The sequence below is a fragment of the Heterodontus francisci genome, chromosome 28 (assembly GCF_036365525.1).
Source record: "Heterodontus francisci isolate sHetFra1 chromosome 28, sHetFra1.hap1, whole genome shotgun sequence".
Lineage (NCBI taxonomy): Eukaryota > Metazoa > Chordata > Chondrichthyes > Heterodontiformes > Heterodontidae > Heterodontus > Heterodontus francisci.
The window spans coordinates 26796397-26813686 of NC_090398.1; the positions used below are offsets into that span (position 1 = coordinate 26796397).

General features: G+C 43.7%; 1 protein-coding gene across 4 annotated transcripts in view; it reads right to left on the reverse strand.

Moving 5' to 3' along the window:
- LOC137385154 (NACHT, LRR and PYD domains-containing protein 3-like) overlaps nucleotides 1-17290 on the reverse strand; it is a 48100-nt gene that overhangs the window by 16326 nt on the left and 14484 nt on the right. For 3 of the 4 annotated variants that reach the window (XM_068060098.1, XM_068060095.1, XM_068060097.1), the window contains exons 2-4: nucleotides 12600-12684; nucleotides 9178-9273; nucleotides 5047-5213 (exon numbers count right to left, since the gene is read on the reverse strand). In XM_068060098.1, the coding sequence (XP_067916199.1) occupies nucleotides 5047-5213; nucleotides 9178-9187 (177 nt within the window). In that variant the 5' untranslated portion in view covers nucleotides 9188-9273; nucleotides 12600-12684. Of the gene's footprint in view, nucleotides 1-5046; nucleotides 5214-9177; nucleotides 9274-12514; nucleotides 12685-17290 lie in introns of those variants that run through there. The other variant, XM_068060099.1, reaches the window with a different exon arrangement.

Sequence of the window (17290 nt, forward strand, 5' to 3'; positions counted from 1 at the left end):
GATGGAAGTGGTCATCGATAGTGCTCAGCAATAACCTGCTCAGTGATGCTCAGTTTGGGTTCCGCCAGGGCCACTCAGCCTGACCTCATTACAGCCTTGGTCTAAACATGGACACAAGAGCTGAACTCAAGAGGTGAGGTGAGAGTGACTACCCTTGACATCATTTGACAGAGTATGGTAACAACGGACCCTCACAAAACAGGAGTAAATGGGAATCAGGGGGAAAACTCTACGCTGGTTGGAGTCAGACCTAGCACAAAGGAAGATGGTTGTGGCTGTGGGAGGTCAATTATCCCAGGACATCACTGCAGGAGTTCCTCAGGGTCGTGTCCTAGGCCCAACCATCTTTAACTGCTTCATCAATGAACTTTCCTCCATTAGAAGGTCAGAAGTGGGAATGTGCACTGATTGCACAATGTTCAGCACCATTCACGACTCCTCAGATACTGATGCAGCTCGTATCTAGACTCAGCAAGACCTGGACAATATCCAGGCTTGGGCTGATAAGTGGCAAGTAACATTTGCGCCACAAAAGTGCCAGAAAATGACTATATCAAACAAGAGAGAATCTATCCATCTCCCCTTGATGTTCAATGGCATTGCCATCACTGTATCCCCCACTATCAACATCCTGGGGGTACCATTGACCATAAACTGAACTGGACCAGCCACATAAATACTGTGGCTACAAGAGTAGGTCAGAAATGGCAAGTAACTCACCTCCTGACTTCCCAGTGCCTGTCCACCATCTACAAGGCACAAGTCAGGAGTGTGTTATGACCGAGGCGGGAGGACTGCATTGTTAACTCAGTCCCACTTCTCCACAGGTAACAGCATATCAATAAAGTTTCCTATTTACCGACACAGCCAATTAGATGTTCTATTTATCCCCAGAATAAAGAACTCCAACCAAGTTTCTTTAATAAACAGCAAAATTATCCATTTACTATAAAGCCAAGTCATAACCAATAATTAAGTTTATATATATACGAATTGAAATATTAAAGCTCCTTATTTTTTCCCTAGCCCTCACGCATATATATCCAAAAACTGGTTAACCAGGGAATAAAGGGATTTCTGTTCCCGACTGTTACCTAGAAAAATAAGGGGGAAAAGAAACTTATACTGAAGCAAAGAGTTGGAAGTCCTTTGCTTTGGCGAGGTGTCCCAAAGTTGAATAGATGGATGCCACTCAGAGTCTTTCCAGGCGAGATTGATAAACAGTCCGTTTTGGGTCAAGAAAGTCAACTGCAGAAGCTTCACATAGGTCTTCCATCAGGTGTGCAGCAACAAGTGTCAATTTTTACACATTCGGTTCAAATCTTTTAAAGATTCAAAGTTTCTGCAAAGATTCAGGACATTTTAAAACAGAGGATGCAAGAGTACAGCTTGACGCGGGGATTCTTCAGAGACAGGAGGAAATAGAAATCTGCAACAATTGAAATACAGGGTTTCTTCTCACGAGATGCAGGATTCCTTTTCAAAGAGAAAGGTGGGAAGTTTTTCTCCTCTCCAGGCAGAAACAACAACTGATTGTTTCAACAGTTCAAATTGAAACTAAACCTCCAGAAACAAGTCACATGACCACCATTAATCACTCCTTTGTCACTTGCTTGTCAACATCTGTCCCTTTAGGTTAGAAAACAATCCCCCTGTTGGGTTCTTTGTAAACAGATGTTTTCCAGCAAGTGTTTACATTCCACTCTCAGGTCAACTCAGTCCCAAACCATTTTTTCTTCAAAAAAAGACACAAAGTTCAGCCATCTCCAGATGTTTCAATGTCCATGAAATCATTTTTAGTTTTTCCTTAAATATAGATTCCCAAGTTTTTAACAAAAAATGGAACTCTTGTAACAAGTAGATGGATGCAGTTCCAGCAACATTCAAGAAGCTCAACACCATCCAGGACAAAGCAGTCCACTTGATTGGTACCCCATCTACCACTTTCAACATCCATTCCCTTCAGCACTGATGCACAGTGGCAGCAGTGTGTACTGTCTACAAGTTGCATTGCAGCAACTCACCAAGGCTCATTCGACAGAGCCTTACAAACCCACAACCTCTACCAGCTACCAGCTAGAAGAACAAGGGCAGAAGATGATTTCTTGATGTTCTGAAAATTATGGGAGAAAACACAATTGAAAAATTGCCATACAGATTCACTAGGATGTTACCAGGGATGTGGAGTTAATGTTAGAAAGGAGTTTGAGAACTTTGGGCTACTTCCATGGGAGGTGGAGAGATTAAGTGCGAACACACAAAAACATAAGAAATAGGAGCAGGAGTAGACCATGTCGCCCATCATTTCTGCTCCGCCATTCAATACAATCATGGCTGATCATAGGCTTCAACTCCACTTTCCCAGAGAGACCAAAAATCTGTTTATCAGACCAGCAAACTATCTACCTGAGGAGTTTCTGTAAGTGTTCAGAGTCTGAAGAATTATCAAATATTTAATGATATTTTACACTGACTGTCCTGAGAGCTGGTGGACCCGGTCCTTCCAAGCATCCCTATCCTTTTGTGTCTTTGCCAGTTGTTCATTTAATTGCTCTACTTCCCTTAATGCAAAGCAATCTGGATAAAGTTGGATGTATTTCATACAAGAATATGAATTCGGCCCCTCCAGCCTCCTCTGCCATTTGATAATGTAAGCCTTGAAAAATTATTCTGGTATTGTTCTATACCCAGCATGCTCTAAGGCAGCTAAGACAGATGCAGAACTTGCTGAAGTAAGCTTACAGACATGTCGAAACTTATGGTTAAGGTACATGATTGCTGAACTGTGCAGACAAAGGGGAACAAATCAGTGACTGTTGAACGGTGCAGATAAAGGGGAGCAGATTAAGGGGAACAAACAATGGGTGTCACAAACAAGTCTGGACATCTGCTTAGGCAGCTAAACCACTAACGCTTGCTAATCAAAGATGAGCTAATGTTTGGAGCTTTATCTTAAAGACCATGCAAGACACAATCATATGAGTCATGTGTTGAGCAATGAGCCTTTAAAGAATATATAAGGGTTAACGCTTGAGTATATCCTCGGCAGGAACCTAGGAACAACTCTTGAAGGCAGGACCCTGAGTACGGAGGCTCAGTGATCAACCGTGACGAGAGATTGATCACCTCTGTATTGACGGGTAGTATCTTGGACAAGAAGTGAGACTTGTACTTATTTGGTGTCTAAATAAAACTGTTGTACTAAACTTCTCCTTGTCATAAGTTTGTATTCCGGTGTCTGGTGCCTGGGAGTTTGACATAATTGGAAAAGGGCTCAATCTTCCGATTCAGAGTTAAATTAGGCACGACAATAAGATCATGGCTGATCTGATTGCAGCCTGAGCTTTACTTTCCTGTCTAGCTGCTATAACCTTTGACTCCTTTGTCAATCAAGAATCTATCTAACTCAGCCTTAAAAGTTTTCAATGACCCAGCCTCCACTGCTCTCTGGGAGACAGAATTCCTTAGACTAACAAACCTCAGAGAGAAAAGAATTCTCCTCATCTGCATCTTCAGAATTCTGTAGTTGCGTGGATAAAAAGGAAGGCTGGAGTCTGGAGAGTGAACAGAAGATTGGCAATAGACTAGGGGGTGGGATTTTAACAGTAATGAGTAATGATGTCAAAGAAGGAAACTCTTGAGTCTGCGCAGTGAGTGAATGCGCATCGCGATGATGTCATCAGGCTCATGTTAGAGCTACCTTCACACTGGGAGTTGGAAGGTAAGTTAAAGGGAACATTGCGGTGGTCGGGTTAGGCTCGGGTCGGGCTCGGGGGCAAAAATGGAGGGACTCGGGCTGGGTCGGGCTCGGGTCAGGTTTTTTTGTGACTTGAGCAGGCCTTTAATCACCACTCATTCTTCTAAACTCCAATGAATGTGGGCCAAACCTGTCCAAACTTTCCTCATAAAATAACCCCTTCATTTCAGGAATCAGTCGAGTCAATCTTCTTCACCAATGCATGCTGTAATTTTTGGGAGTAAGTGGACGATATGATTAATTATTTTGGGGTGGTCCTGCATGTGCGATGACTTAAATGGGCCGCATAGTGTGTGGCCTGTGTAGAAACTTCCCAGTTGCTGTGTGGTTGCACAGCTTAGACAGAACATTGTTCATCACACATGAACTGATCAGAAAGCATAATTCAGTCTAATTAACTATTATCAAAACAAGAGAACAGAATGTTAGAAATCAGAATTCTGTAGTTGCGTGGATAAAAAGGAAGGCTGGAGTCTGGAGAGTGAACAGAAGATTGGCAATAGACTAGGGGCTGGGATTTTAACAGTAATGAGTAATGAACAGGAGGTTGGGATAAGACTCAGTTGCCCAGATTTTCCACTTGTGTGGGTAGCAGCAGATTGACCATCCATTAAATGCCGTGACAGATGATCATTTCCATTTACTTCTCTTCCACTACAGGGAAGTGACATAACATTACAAACTGCATGCGTGCAATTTTCTAAAGTGCTGTCCCAGGGAGTAACACTCCACAGCAATTTCTATTCCCTGCATTGTGCCTCTGCCAAAGTTGGATATGACCCCCAGTGATGTATGGAGAGAAAAAACCCTGCAAGGCATCTAGTTTTCAATCCCCATAGTTTGATCTGGTTTATTACATTACAACCATTGTTGTTTCTGTTCTTCAAATTTCTCTCATTTTCTCTGCAGATAACTTTTGTCATTTTTCTGTTCCTTGATTTCCTTTATGTAATTTTCAAGTCAGTCAACTGATGACCTTCAGTCTTAGTCCTGTCTGTTACCTCTAATCACTCCTTTTCCCAGTCCCACTAAAACATTTTCCCTTGTTCTCAGTCCACCCAGGAATTCTACCTGAACCATTCGTCTGTTCTTTGTCCAGGTATTGATGGATCTGCTGGCTATTTTCACCTCTTCGTATCATTGTTTCAGATTCATAATATTCTCAGCTTTATCTATTTCTTTCTATTTTTTCTCTTTTTTTCTAACACTCTATATTTCTAAGACTTGAAATTATGTTACTTCCGTGCTATTTAAATAATCCAAACTCATTCTGTGTCCCTCTCACTTACCCGATGCTCCTGTCCACTGAAATGTCTCTCGTATGTTAACAATGAGCTGACTCCATCCACTCCTTCTTCAATCGCCTGTTCTAGTCTGTCCCGGTAGAATTTTGTCAATTGGAACAGTTGGTAATCATCACACTTTGCCAAGAACTCAGGGACTGTGGAGTTTGGATCTGTGAACAAAAATGGAGAAAACTAAACACATTATCCACGTTCCATCCAGGCTGCAACATTTACTTTGCACTAAATGACTGACACCTCCTGAGAGTCACAGTAACAAACAGAAACGCTACATATACAGGATGTGCTACATTTCATCATGCTATCCCATCCTGTCTTAACAAAGCTGTATCTTAATGTGTTGGGAGATTGGGCTCATGACTGGCAAATGATGTTCAACTTGGATAAGTGTAGTGTTCACATTCATACAACATTCAAAGAAAAGTATTAAAAACAGTGGAGAAAGAGAGAGGTCTGGGAATTCTAGTGTGTCTATCTCTAACAGTAAACAAATAACGCTGTGAAGTGATAGTTAGGGCAAACAGTCATTGAGGTGCATACATAGGACAATTGATTATCAGACGAGGGATTCTATTTTGTCCTGGTACAAGACATTGGTCAAACCTCACTTGGGATTTTATTAAATTTGTTCTTGGAATGGGAGAGTCGCTGGCATTTATTGCCCATCCCTAATTGCCTTGAGAACAGGGTAACCAGTTTTGGGTTCCTCACATAAATAATAATATAAAAGCAAAAACTGCAGATGCTGGAAATCTGAAATAAAAACAAGAAATTCTGGAAATACTCAGCAGGTCTGGCAGCATCTGTGGAGGGAAAGGCAGAGTTAACATTTCAGGTCAATGACCTGTCATCAGAACTGGCAAAGATTAGAAATGTAACAGGTTTTAAGCAAATAAAGTGGGGGTGGGGAAAGAGATAACAAACGTGAAGGTGTCGATAGGACAGGGTCACAGAGAATAACTGACCAGAAGGTCATGGAGCAAAGACAAACGGTATGTTAATGGTGTGGTAAAAGACAAAGCATTAGTGCAGAGAGGGTGTTAATGGACAGAAAAATAGAATAGCCCTGGACCAAAGCACAAACATGAAAAAAAAACTGTGGACAGGTACATGGTAAAAAAAGGGATCATGTTCACAGGTTTGTCAAATACAACTTGGCGATATCCTCATCATCCCTTGTATCACAATGTTCTCACTATTCCAACCTGGATTAACAGATTTGACGAGTTTGCCCACAACATATGGAGGTTAAAAGGTCTCCAGTTATCCCCTCTCACCTCTCACTTTGTTTTTACAGAGACAACTGCTTGGTCTCTTTCAGCACCAACCCCAACACTGCACCCGCCACCCCAGCACTGCACCCCCACCCTCATCCCCCTTTTTTAATATCAAATGTGAATTGAAAAATTGTGGCAAGCATCTGTCCTATCACCTCTCTGACTTCCTTTAACAGCCGCGGTTGCATTATCACTGGTCCCAAGGACTTATCCACCTGGGCTATTTTGACCAGCTCTGAATCATTCCCTACAGTGACCTTTAACTACGGACCCGGGACCTCCTTTATTTCACCAACATTGTCACTTTCAGCATCACTTTTAGAATTTAAGGGAAATATTTCATATTGTTGCCAAACTGCACTGTCCACAGTTAGTTTCCCTTAGATCCTCCTGTAATTAACCCTAACTGCTTGCTGGCCTGTAAACCTACCAGGAATTGTGCTACTTCCCGACCTAAAGCTAAACTGTGTACATATGGATTCTAAATTAGCATAGCTCCCTGGGACATCATTATGTCCTAAACTTCTCCACATCTCTATGTCTTTCCTCAATAAGTCTACTTCTGTCACCAAGCTTTTATTCACAACTCTGTATGTAACTCGGTGTCAAATTGCGTTTGATAACACTCCTGTGTTTTAATACGTTTAGAAAGTCACATAAATACAAGTTTACGTTTGTGGAATGTTCATGTAACTCTTTAATCATACTGGCATCCATAACTATTTTTCACTGAGCCCTGTAAAAACACAGACCCTGTTTCAGATACTAGTTTAACTCTCTCATGCTTCTGACTTTGATTTATACATTTACAGACAACATTCAACATTCTCTCCAACTATTAGAATGTGAACACATTCTCATCTTACATTTTTTAAACCAAGTCACTTCATCACTCACTTCCCACTGGGAGAAGTGGCACAGTGGTAATGTCAGGCTAATGTCCTGGGGACATGGGATCAAATCCCACCATGGTAGCTGGTAGAATTTAAAATTCAATTAATAATCAAAAATCTGGAATTGAAAGCTAGTCTTGGTAACGGTGCCATGAAACTATCTACAAAATACTTAAACAGATAGACAGGGTAGATGCAGCTAAGATGTTTCCCCTGGGTGGGGAGTCTCAAACCAAGGGGCACAATTTCAAAATAAGGGGGAAGCCATTTAGGCTTCATTTCAGTGGAGAGAGTGCAGAGGGGATTCAGCAGAATGTTGCCTGGGCTGCAGCATTTCAGCTATGAAGAGAGACTGGATAGGCTGGGGTTCTTTTCCTTAGAGCAGGGGGGACAAATTGAGGTATACAGAATTATGAGGGAAATTGACAGGGTATATAGGAAGAAACTTTTTCCCTTAGCGGAGGTGTCAATAACCAGACAGCAGAGATTTAAGGTAAGGGGCTGGAGGTTTCGAGGGGATTTGAGGAAAAATCTTTTCACCCAGTGGGTGGTTTGACTTTTTAACGCACTTCCTGAAGAGGTGGTAGAGGCAGGAACCCTCACAACATTTAAGTAGTATTTAGATGAGCACTTGAAAAGCTATAGCGTGCCAGGCTACGGGCCAAGTGCTAAAAAATGGGATTAGAATAGATAAGCTTGATGACCGGCACAGACAGGGTGGGCCGAAGGGCCTGTTTCTGTGCTGTATAACTATGACTCTAGGACAGAGATGAGGAGAAACTCCTTTACTCAGAGGGTTGTGAATATTTGGAATTCTCTACTCCAGAGGGCTGTGGAAGCTCAGTCATTGAGTATGTTTAAAGCAGAGATTGACAGATTTCTAAATACCAATGACATAAAGGGATATGGGGATAGTGTGGGGTAAAAGCATTGAAGTGGATGATCAGCTATGATCATATTGAATGGCAGGGCAGGCTTGATGGGCTAAATGGCCTATTCCTGCTCCTATGTTCCTATGTACCTGAAAATATCCTTCCTTCTTTCCTTCTAGCAACTTTTCACTATTCAATAAAATTTCTGTCTTACTCCAATAGTTTTATTAATTCCACTCTTTAGTCTCAGATCTGGATATTTCCCACCTTCCCGTCACATCAGTTGATGTCCTTCCCACTGCTCCATTCATCTTTTGTGTAAAACCATTTTCTACTGGTCAGTTCAAATCATGACCGTCCCTTCCCTTCCCCCTGAACACACTCTAGTGCCCGAAAAACGTGAACCCTCACCGTCCTGCTCCAGCCCTGCAGCCACACATTCACCTGCCTCATATTTACCTTAAGCAGCCCAGTGCAAAACAACCCAGAGATCATAACCTGGAGGGCCCACTTTTCAGATTAATACCTCAGTCTCAGTATTCCCTTGATAAACAAATGTCTGTCTGTGTCATTGGTACTGACCATGGGATATTTTCTGCTCTTCTTCCTTCCCCAGAGATGGTTTAAACGTTGCAGGATGTTCCACCCTCTGGTACCAAGGAGGTAACTTATCAATCATCACCCGCTCAGGGCTGTAGAAGAATCTGTCTATTCCTCTGACTATAGAATCTCTCACCACTATCATTCTCCTATTCCTGTGTCCCACCTACATCTCACCACCGCTGCACTCGGGGAGGCCTCCTGCTCCCTGGTGTGGCACTGTCGCTCAGGAAGCCCCTGCTCTGATTCATTGTCTCTATCCCCCTTACACTCCCCCATTCCACTGTCCCCCATGGACAGTGCTAGTACTCCCTCCACTTGTGACTGCAGTGCCCTCTAGATGGTCATTCACTTCGCACCTTCTACTCAGCCCCTTTCCTTCTCCCCCTTCCTGTGTGAGGTGCAGCATCTGACACGAGATCTGGGCCCTTCTTCAAGACCAAAATTATATTTCAAAGAAGGTTGTGAACCTACCTGAGTCCATTCTTATTTTCACTGAAGATGTTGGATCTTCTCCCCTGTTTGAACCTTCAGCCTTGGCAGTGACAGGCGTTCCCGGATTCTCATGTGCTGTAATAAATACAATATTCATAGGAAAGTTAGACAGAAGTATGAAAATGAGAGGTAGAACATTGCCTTGTTAAACCTGATATCAGTCCCTGCTCCCCGATCAGTGCAATACTTGTTAGCTCTGGGATCGAGTATTTCTGGAGTGTTACAATCAACTCTGCTTACCAGATGTGACACAGACAGCTTTTCATAAAATTCATTCATGGGATGTAGGCATCACTGGCCAGGCCGTCATTTATTGCCCCTCCCTAATTGCCCTTGAGAAGGTGGTGGTGAACTGCCTTCTTGACCACTGCAGTCCATGAGGGGTAGGTGCACACTCAGTGCTGTTAGGAAGGGAGTTCCAGGATTTTGACCCAGCGACAGTGAAGGAACGGCGATAGAGTTCCAAGTCAGGATGGTGTGTGACTTGGACCGGAACTTGCATGGGGTGATGTTCCCATGCATTTGCTGCCCTTGTCCTTTGAGATGGTAGAGGTCGTGGGTTTGGAAGGTGCTGTCTAAGGAGTCTTGGTGTGGTGCGTTGCTGCAGTGCATCGTGTAGATGGTCCACACTGCTGCCACTGTGCGTCGGTGGTGGAGGGAGTGAATGTTTGCAGATGGGGTGCCAATCAAACGGGTTGCTTGGTCCTGGATGGTGTCGAGCTTCTTGAGTGTTGTTGGAGCTGCACCCATCCAGGCAAGTGGAGAGTCTTCCATCACACTCCTGACTTGTGCCTTGTAGATGGTGGACAGGGCTTGGGGAGTCAGGAGGTGAGTTACTCGCCTCAGGATTCCTAGCCTCTGACCTGCTCTTGTAGCCACAGTATTTATATGGCTACTCCAGTTCAGTTTCTGGTCAATGGATGTTGATAATGGGGGATACAGCGATGGTAATGCCATTGAATGTCGAGGGGAGATGGTTAGACTCTCTCTTCTTGGAGATGGTCATTGTCTGGCACTTGTGTGGCACGAATGTTATTTGCAACTTAACAGCCCAAGCCGGGATATTGTCCTGGTCTTGCTGCATTTCTACACGGACTGCTTCAGTATCTGAGGAGTCGCGAATCTTGCTGAACATTGTGCAATCATCCACACTTCTGACCTCATGAATGAAGGAAGGTCATTGATGAAGCAGCAGAAGGTGGTTGGGCCTAGGACACTACCCTGAGGAACACCTGCAGTGATGTCCTGGAGCTCAGATGATTGACCTGCAACAGCCACAACCATCTTCCTTTGCGCCAGGTATGACTGTAGCCAGCTGAGGGTTTCCCCCCTAATTCCCATTAACTTTAGTTATGCTTGGGCTCCTTGACGCCATACTTAGTCAAATGCTGCCTTGATGTCAAGGGCAGACACTCTCATCTCACCTCTTGAGTTCAGCTCTTTCATCCATGTTTGAACCAAGGCTGTAATGAGGTCAGGAGCTGAGTGGCCCTGGAGGAACCCAAACTGAGCATCACTGAGCAGGTTATTGCTAAGTAAGTGCTGCTTGATGGCACTATTGATGACACCTTCCATCACTTTACTGATGATTGAGAGTAGATTGAGAGTAGACTGATGGGGCGGTAATTGGCCACCTTGGACTTGTCCTGCTTTTTGTGTACAGGACATACCTTGGCAATTTTCCACATTGCTGGGTAAATGCCAGTGTTATAGCTGTACTGGAACAGCTTGGCTAGCGGCGCGGCAAGTTCTGGAGCACAGGTCTTCAGCACCATGATTCACGGCTAGACATGGCAGGACTACAGAGCTTAGATCTGATCCGTTGGTTATGGGATTGCTTAGCTCTGTCTATCGCCTGTTGCTTACGCAGTTTGGCATGCAAGTAGTCCTGAATTGTAGCTTCACCAGGTTGACACCTCATTTTGAGGTATGTCTGGTGCTGCTCCTGCTCCTGGCATACCCTCCTGCACTCTTCATTGAACCAGGGTTGGTCTCCTGGCTTGAAGGTAATGGTAGAGTGGGGGATATGCCGGGCCATGAGGTTACAGATTGTGGTTGAGTACAATTCTGCTGCTGCTGATGGCCCACAGCGCCTCATGGATGCCCAGTTTTGCATTGCTAGATCTGTTCGAAATCTATCCCATTTAGCACGGTGGTAGTGCCACACAACACGATGGACGGTATCTTCAATGTGAAGGCGGGACTTCGTCTCCACAAGGACTGTGCGGTGGTCACTTCTACTAATACTGTCATGGACAGAAGCATCTGTGGCAGGCAGATTGGTGAGGACGAGGTCAAGTATGTTTTTCCCTCTTGTTGGTTCTCCCACCACCTGCCACAGACCCAGTCTAGCAGCTATGTCCTTTCGTACTCGGCCTGCTCGATGTGTAGTAGTGCTACCGAGCCACTCTTGGTGAAGGACATTGAAGTCCTCCACCCAGAGTGCATTTTGCGCCCTTGCCACAGTCAGTGTTTCATCTAAGTGGTGTTCAACATGGAGGACTACTGACTCATCAGCTGAGGGAGAGCAGTCGGTGGTAATCAGTAGGAGGTTCCCTTGCCCGTGTTTGACCTGATACCAGATCAAAAATCATTTGAACTCAACCATGAATATATTCAATGACCCAGCCTCCATTGCTCTCTGGGGCAGAGAATTCTAAAGATGAACAACCCTCTGAGAGAAGAAATTGCTTCTCATCTCCGTCATAAATGGGAAATCCTTTATTTTTAAACTGTGCCCCCTGGTTCTTGATTTCTTTTTTTTTTATTTATTTAGAGATACAGCACTGACACAGGCCCTTCAGCCCACCGAGTCTGTGCCGACCAACAACCACCCATTTATACTAACCCTACAGTAATTCCATATTTCTTACCACCTACTTACACTAGGGGCAATTTACAATGACCAATTTACCTATCACCTGTAAGTCTTTGGCTGTGGGAGGAAACCGGAGCACCCAGCGAAAACCCACGCGGTCACAGGGAGAACTTGCAAATTTCGCACAGGCAGCACCCAGAATCGAGCCCGGGTCCCTGGAGCTGTGAGGCTGCAGTGCTAACCACTGCACCACTGTGCTGCCCCCAAGATGAGAAACATTTTGACTCTAAAATACACACAACATTCACTCAATCCTGTGTGTTTTGAGACAGAAACTGATCTCACTTCACAATCCATTACTCGGCCTCATGCTGGAGAATTGTTCCCCGTGGTCAGACCCTGTTAGTCTCAGTCTCACCATTTCCTGCCTCACCCTGTAACCTTTGTGTACTGTCTACAGGACCAGTGTTTCTCAGAGTAAATGGGACTTTCTCTTGCCTTTCTCCCCAGTTGATCTATGACAGCTGATTGAATGGGAAGGGTTCTCTCTGGTTGGTGCTCTCACAATCCTGTGCTGGTTCACCTGCTGTTGTTCCTCAGTCGACAATCCCTGCTTACTTCCAGCTGTGGACCTTTCTCATCACTCCGTCATTCACCAGGAGATCTAACTATATCGGGGCAGAAAATGAGAATAACATTGTTTCCCTCAAGATAAATGCAATGTTCATTTGTTCTCTAAGGTTTAATAAAAAAGGTAACAAAACTAAATACAATAAATATTTCATTTAATAAACAGCCTCAAGTAGCTGTGCTCCAACATTCCAAGTCCCTTTAAAGCCGCAGCCACAGCATGTGAGAAACTAATTCTTCAGTCCCTTGTTCAAGGAGATCATGAATTCCATGTCTCCCGATAGTCAGTCCCTGGGTATAGCCAGCTCATTTCTCATGTCTCAATCTTCAGTCCATGGTTAGAGGCAGTTCATTCCCCATGACTCAAGGTTCAGTCCCCAGTTAGTAACAGTTCATTCCCCATGACTCAAGGTTCTGTCCCCAGTTAGTAACAGTTCATTCCCCATGTCTCAACGTTCTGTCCCCAGTTAGTAACAGTTCATTCCCCATGACTCAAGGTTCAGTCCCCAGTTAGTAACAGTTCAATCCCCATGTCTCAAGGTTCAGTCCCCAGTTAGTAACAGTTCATTCCCCATGTCTCAACGTTCTGTCCCCAGTTAGTAACAGTTCATTCCCCATGTCTCAAGGTTCAGTCCCCAGTTAGTAACATTTCATTCCCCATGTCTCAACGTTCTGTCCCCAGTTAGTAACAGTTCATTCCCCATGACTCAAAGTTCAGTCCCCAGTTAGTAACAGTTCATTCCCCATGTCTCAAGGTTCAGTCCCCAGTTAGTAACAGTTCATTCCCCATGTCTCAAGGTTCAGTGCCCAGTTAGTAACAGTTCATTCCCCATGTCTCAAGGTTCAGTCCCCAGTTAGTAACAGTTCATTCCCCATGTCTCAAGGTTCAGTCCCCAGTTAGTAACAGTTCATTCCCCATGTCTCAAGGTTCAGTCCCCAGTTAGTAACAGTTCATTCCCCATGTCTCAAGGTTCAGTCCCCAGTTAGTAACAGTTCATTCCCCATGTCTCAAGGTTCAGTCCCCAGTTAGTAACAGTTCATTCCCCATGACTCAAGGTTCAGTTCCCAGTTAGTAACAGTTCATTCCCCATGTCTCAAGGTTCAGTCCCCAGTTAGTAACAGTTCATTCCCCATGTCTCAAGGTTCAGTCCCCAGTTAGTAACAGTTCATTCCCCTTGTCTCAAGGTTCAGTCCCCAGTTAGTAACAGTTCATTCCCCATGTCTCAAGGTTCAGTCCCCAGTTAGTAACAGTTCATTTCCCATGTCTCAAGGTTCAGTCCCCAGTTAGTAACAGTTCATTCCCCATGTCTCAAGGTTCAGTCCCCAGTTAGTAACAGTTCATTCCCCATGTCTCAACGTTCTGTCCCCAGTTAGTAACAGTTCAATCCCCATGTCTCAAGGTTCAGTCCCCAGTTAGTAACAGTTCATTCCCCATGTCTCAAGGTTCAGTCCCCAGTTAGTAACAGTTCATTCCCCATGACTCAAGGTTCAGTCCCCAGTTAGTAACAGTTCATTCCCCATGACTCAAGGTTCAGTCCCCAGTTAGTAACAGTTCATTCCCCATGTCTCAAGGTTCAGTCCCCAGTTAGTAACAGTTCATTCCCCATGTCTCAAGGTTCTGTCCCCAGTTAGTAACAGTTCATTCCCCATGTCTCAAGGTTCAGTCCCCAGTTACTAACAGTTCATTCCCCATGTCTCAACGTTCTGTCCCCAGTTAGTAACAGTTCATTCCCCATGTCTCAAAGTTCAGTCCCCAGTTAGTAACAGTTCATTCCCCATGTCTCAAGGTTCAGTCCCCAGTTAGTAACAGTTCATTCCCCATGTCTCAACGTTCTGTCCCCAGTTAGTAACAGTTCATTCCCCATGTCTCAACGTTCTGTCCCCAGTTAGTAACAGTTCATTCCCCATGTCTCAAGGTTCAGTCCCCAGTTAGTAACAGTTCATTCCCCATGTCTCAAGGTTCAGTCCCCAGTTAGTAACAGTTCATTCCCCATGTCTCAACGTTCAGTCCCCAGTTAGTAACAGTTCATTCCCCATGACTCAAGGTTCAGTCCCCAGTTAGTAACAGTTCATTCCCCATGACTCAAGGTTCAGTTCCCAATTAGAGACAGTGCATGCAGTGAATGAGTAAAATTGGAAGCCATCAGCAATGAACTTGCTTTTCTTTTTTTGTGAATGGTAATTTACATGCACAACTGGACAATATACATTTACATGTCTGCAACAAAATCGCTATGAGTGAAAATTAGAATCAGTAACTGAATGATTTAAAGTAGACTGCGTAATTAAATACAGCCTACACTTAGTCTGAAGAGGCATCAAATCACTATCTTTAGAAATATGAACAGTACTTGGGGAATTGGAGTTTGAGGATTTATCAGGATCACTCTCGAGATACAATAGATGCGATTGGGGAATTGGAGATTGAGGATTTATCGGGATCACTCTCGAGATACAATAGATGTGATTGGGGAATTGGAGTTTGAGGATTTATCGGGATCACTCTCAAGATACAATTGATGTGATTGGGGAATTGGAGTTTGAGGATTTATCGGGATCACTCTCAAGATACAATAGATGTGATTGGGGAATTGGAGCCTGTGGATTTATTGGGATCATTCTCGAGATACAATAGATGTGATTGGGGAATTGGAGTTTGAGAATTTATCGGAATCACTCTCGAGATACAATAGATGTGATTGGGGAATTGGAGTTTGAGGATTTATCGGGATCACTCTCGAGATACAATAGATGTGATTGGGGAATTGGAGTTTGAGGATTTATCAGGATCACTCTCGAGATACAATAGATGTGATTGGGGAATTGGAGATGAGGATTTATCAGGATCATTCTCGAGATACAATAGATGTGATTGGGGAATTGGAGATTGAGGATTTATCGGGATCACTCTCGAGGTACAATAGATGTGATTGGGGAATTGGAGTTTGAGGATTTATCAGGATCACTCTCGAGATACAATAGATGTGATTGGGGAATTGGAGATGAGGATTTATCAGGATCATTCTCGAGATACAATAGATGTGATTGGGGAATTGGAGATTGAGGATTTATCGGGATCACTCTCGAGGTACAATAGATGTGATTGGGGAATTGGAGTTTGAGGATTTATCGGGATCACTCTCGAGATACAATAGATGTGATTGGGGAATTGGAGTTTGAGGATTTATCAGGATCACTCTCGAGATACAATAGATGTGATTGGGGAATTGGAGTTTGAGGATTTATCGGGATCACTCTCGAGATACAATAGATGTGATTGGGGAATTGGAGTTTGAGGATTTATCGGGATCACTCTCGAGATACAATAGATGTGATTGGGGAATTGGAGTTTGAGGATTTATCGGAATCACTCTCGAGATACAATAGATGTGATTGGGGAATTGGAGTTTGAGGATTTATCGGGATCACTCTCGAGATACAATAGATGTGATTGGGGAATTGGAGTTTGAGGATTTATCGGAATCACTCTCGAGATACATTAGATGTGATTGGGGAATTGGAGTTTGAGGATTTATCGGGATCACTCTCGAGATACAATAGATGTGATTGGGGAATTGGAGTTTGAGGATTTATCGGGATCACTCTCGAGATACATTAGATGTGATTGGGGAATTGGAGTTTGAGGATTTATCGGGATCACTCTCGAGATACAATAGATGTGATTGGGGAATTGGAGTTTGAGGATTTATCGGGATCACTCTCGAGATACAATAGATGTGATTGGGGAATTGGAGTTTGAAGATTTATCGGGATCACTCTCGAGATACAATAGATGTGATTGGGGAATTGGAGTTTGAGGATTTATCAGGATCACTCTCGAGATACAATAGATGTGATTGGGGAATTGGAGTTTGAGGATTTATCAGGATCACTCTCGAGATACAATAGATGTGATTGGGGAATTGGAGTTTGAGAATTTATCAGGATCACTCTCGAGATACAATAGATGTGATTGGGGAATTGGAGTTTGAGGATTTATCAGGATCACTCTCGAGATACAATAGATGTGATTGGGGAATTGGAGTTTGAGGATTTATCAGGATCACTCTCGAGATACAATAGATCGATTGGGGAATTGGAGTTTGAGGATTTATCAGGATCACTCTCGAGATACAATAGATGTGATTGGGGAATTGGAGTTTGAGGATTTATCGGGATCACTCTCGAGGTACAATAGATGTGATTGGGGAATTGGAGTTTGAGGATTTATCAGGATCACTCTCGAGATACAATAGATGTGATTGGGGAATTGGAGTTTGAGGATTTATCGGGATCACTCTTGAGATACAATAGATGTGATTGGGGAATTGGAGTTTGAGGATTTATCGGGATCACTCTCGAGATACAATAGATGTGATTGGGGAATTGGAGTTTGAGGATTTATCGGGATCACTCTTGAGATACAATAGATGTGATTGGGGAATTGGAGTTTGAGGATTTATCAGGATCACTCTCGAGATACAATAGATGTGATTGGGGAATTGGAGTTTGAGGATTTATCGGGATCACTCTTGAGATACAATAGATGTGATTGGGGAATTGGAGTTTGAGGATTTATCGGGATCACTCTTGAGATACAATAGATGTGATTGGGGAATTGGAGTTTGAGGATTTATCAGAATC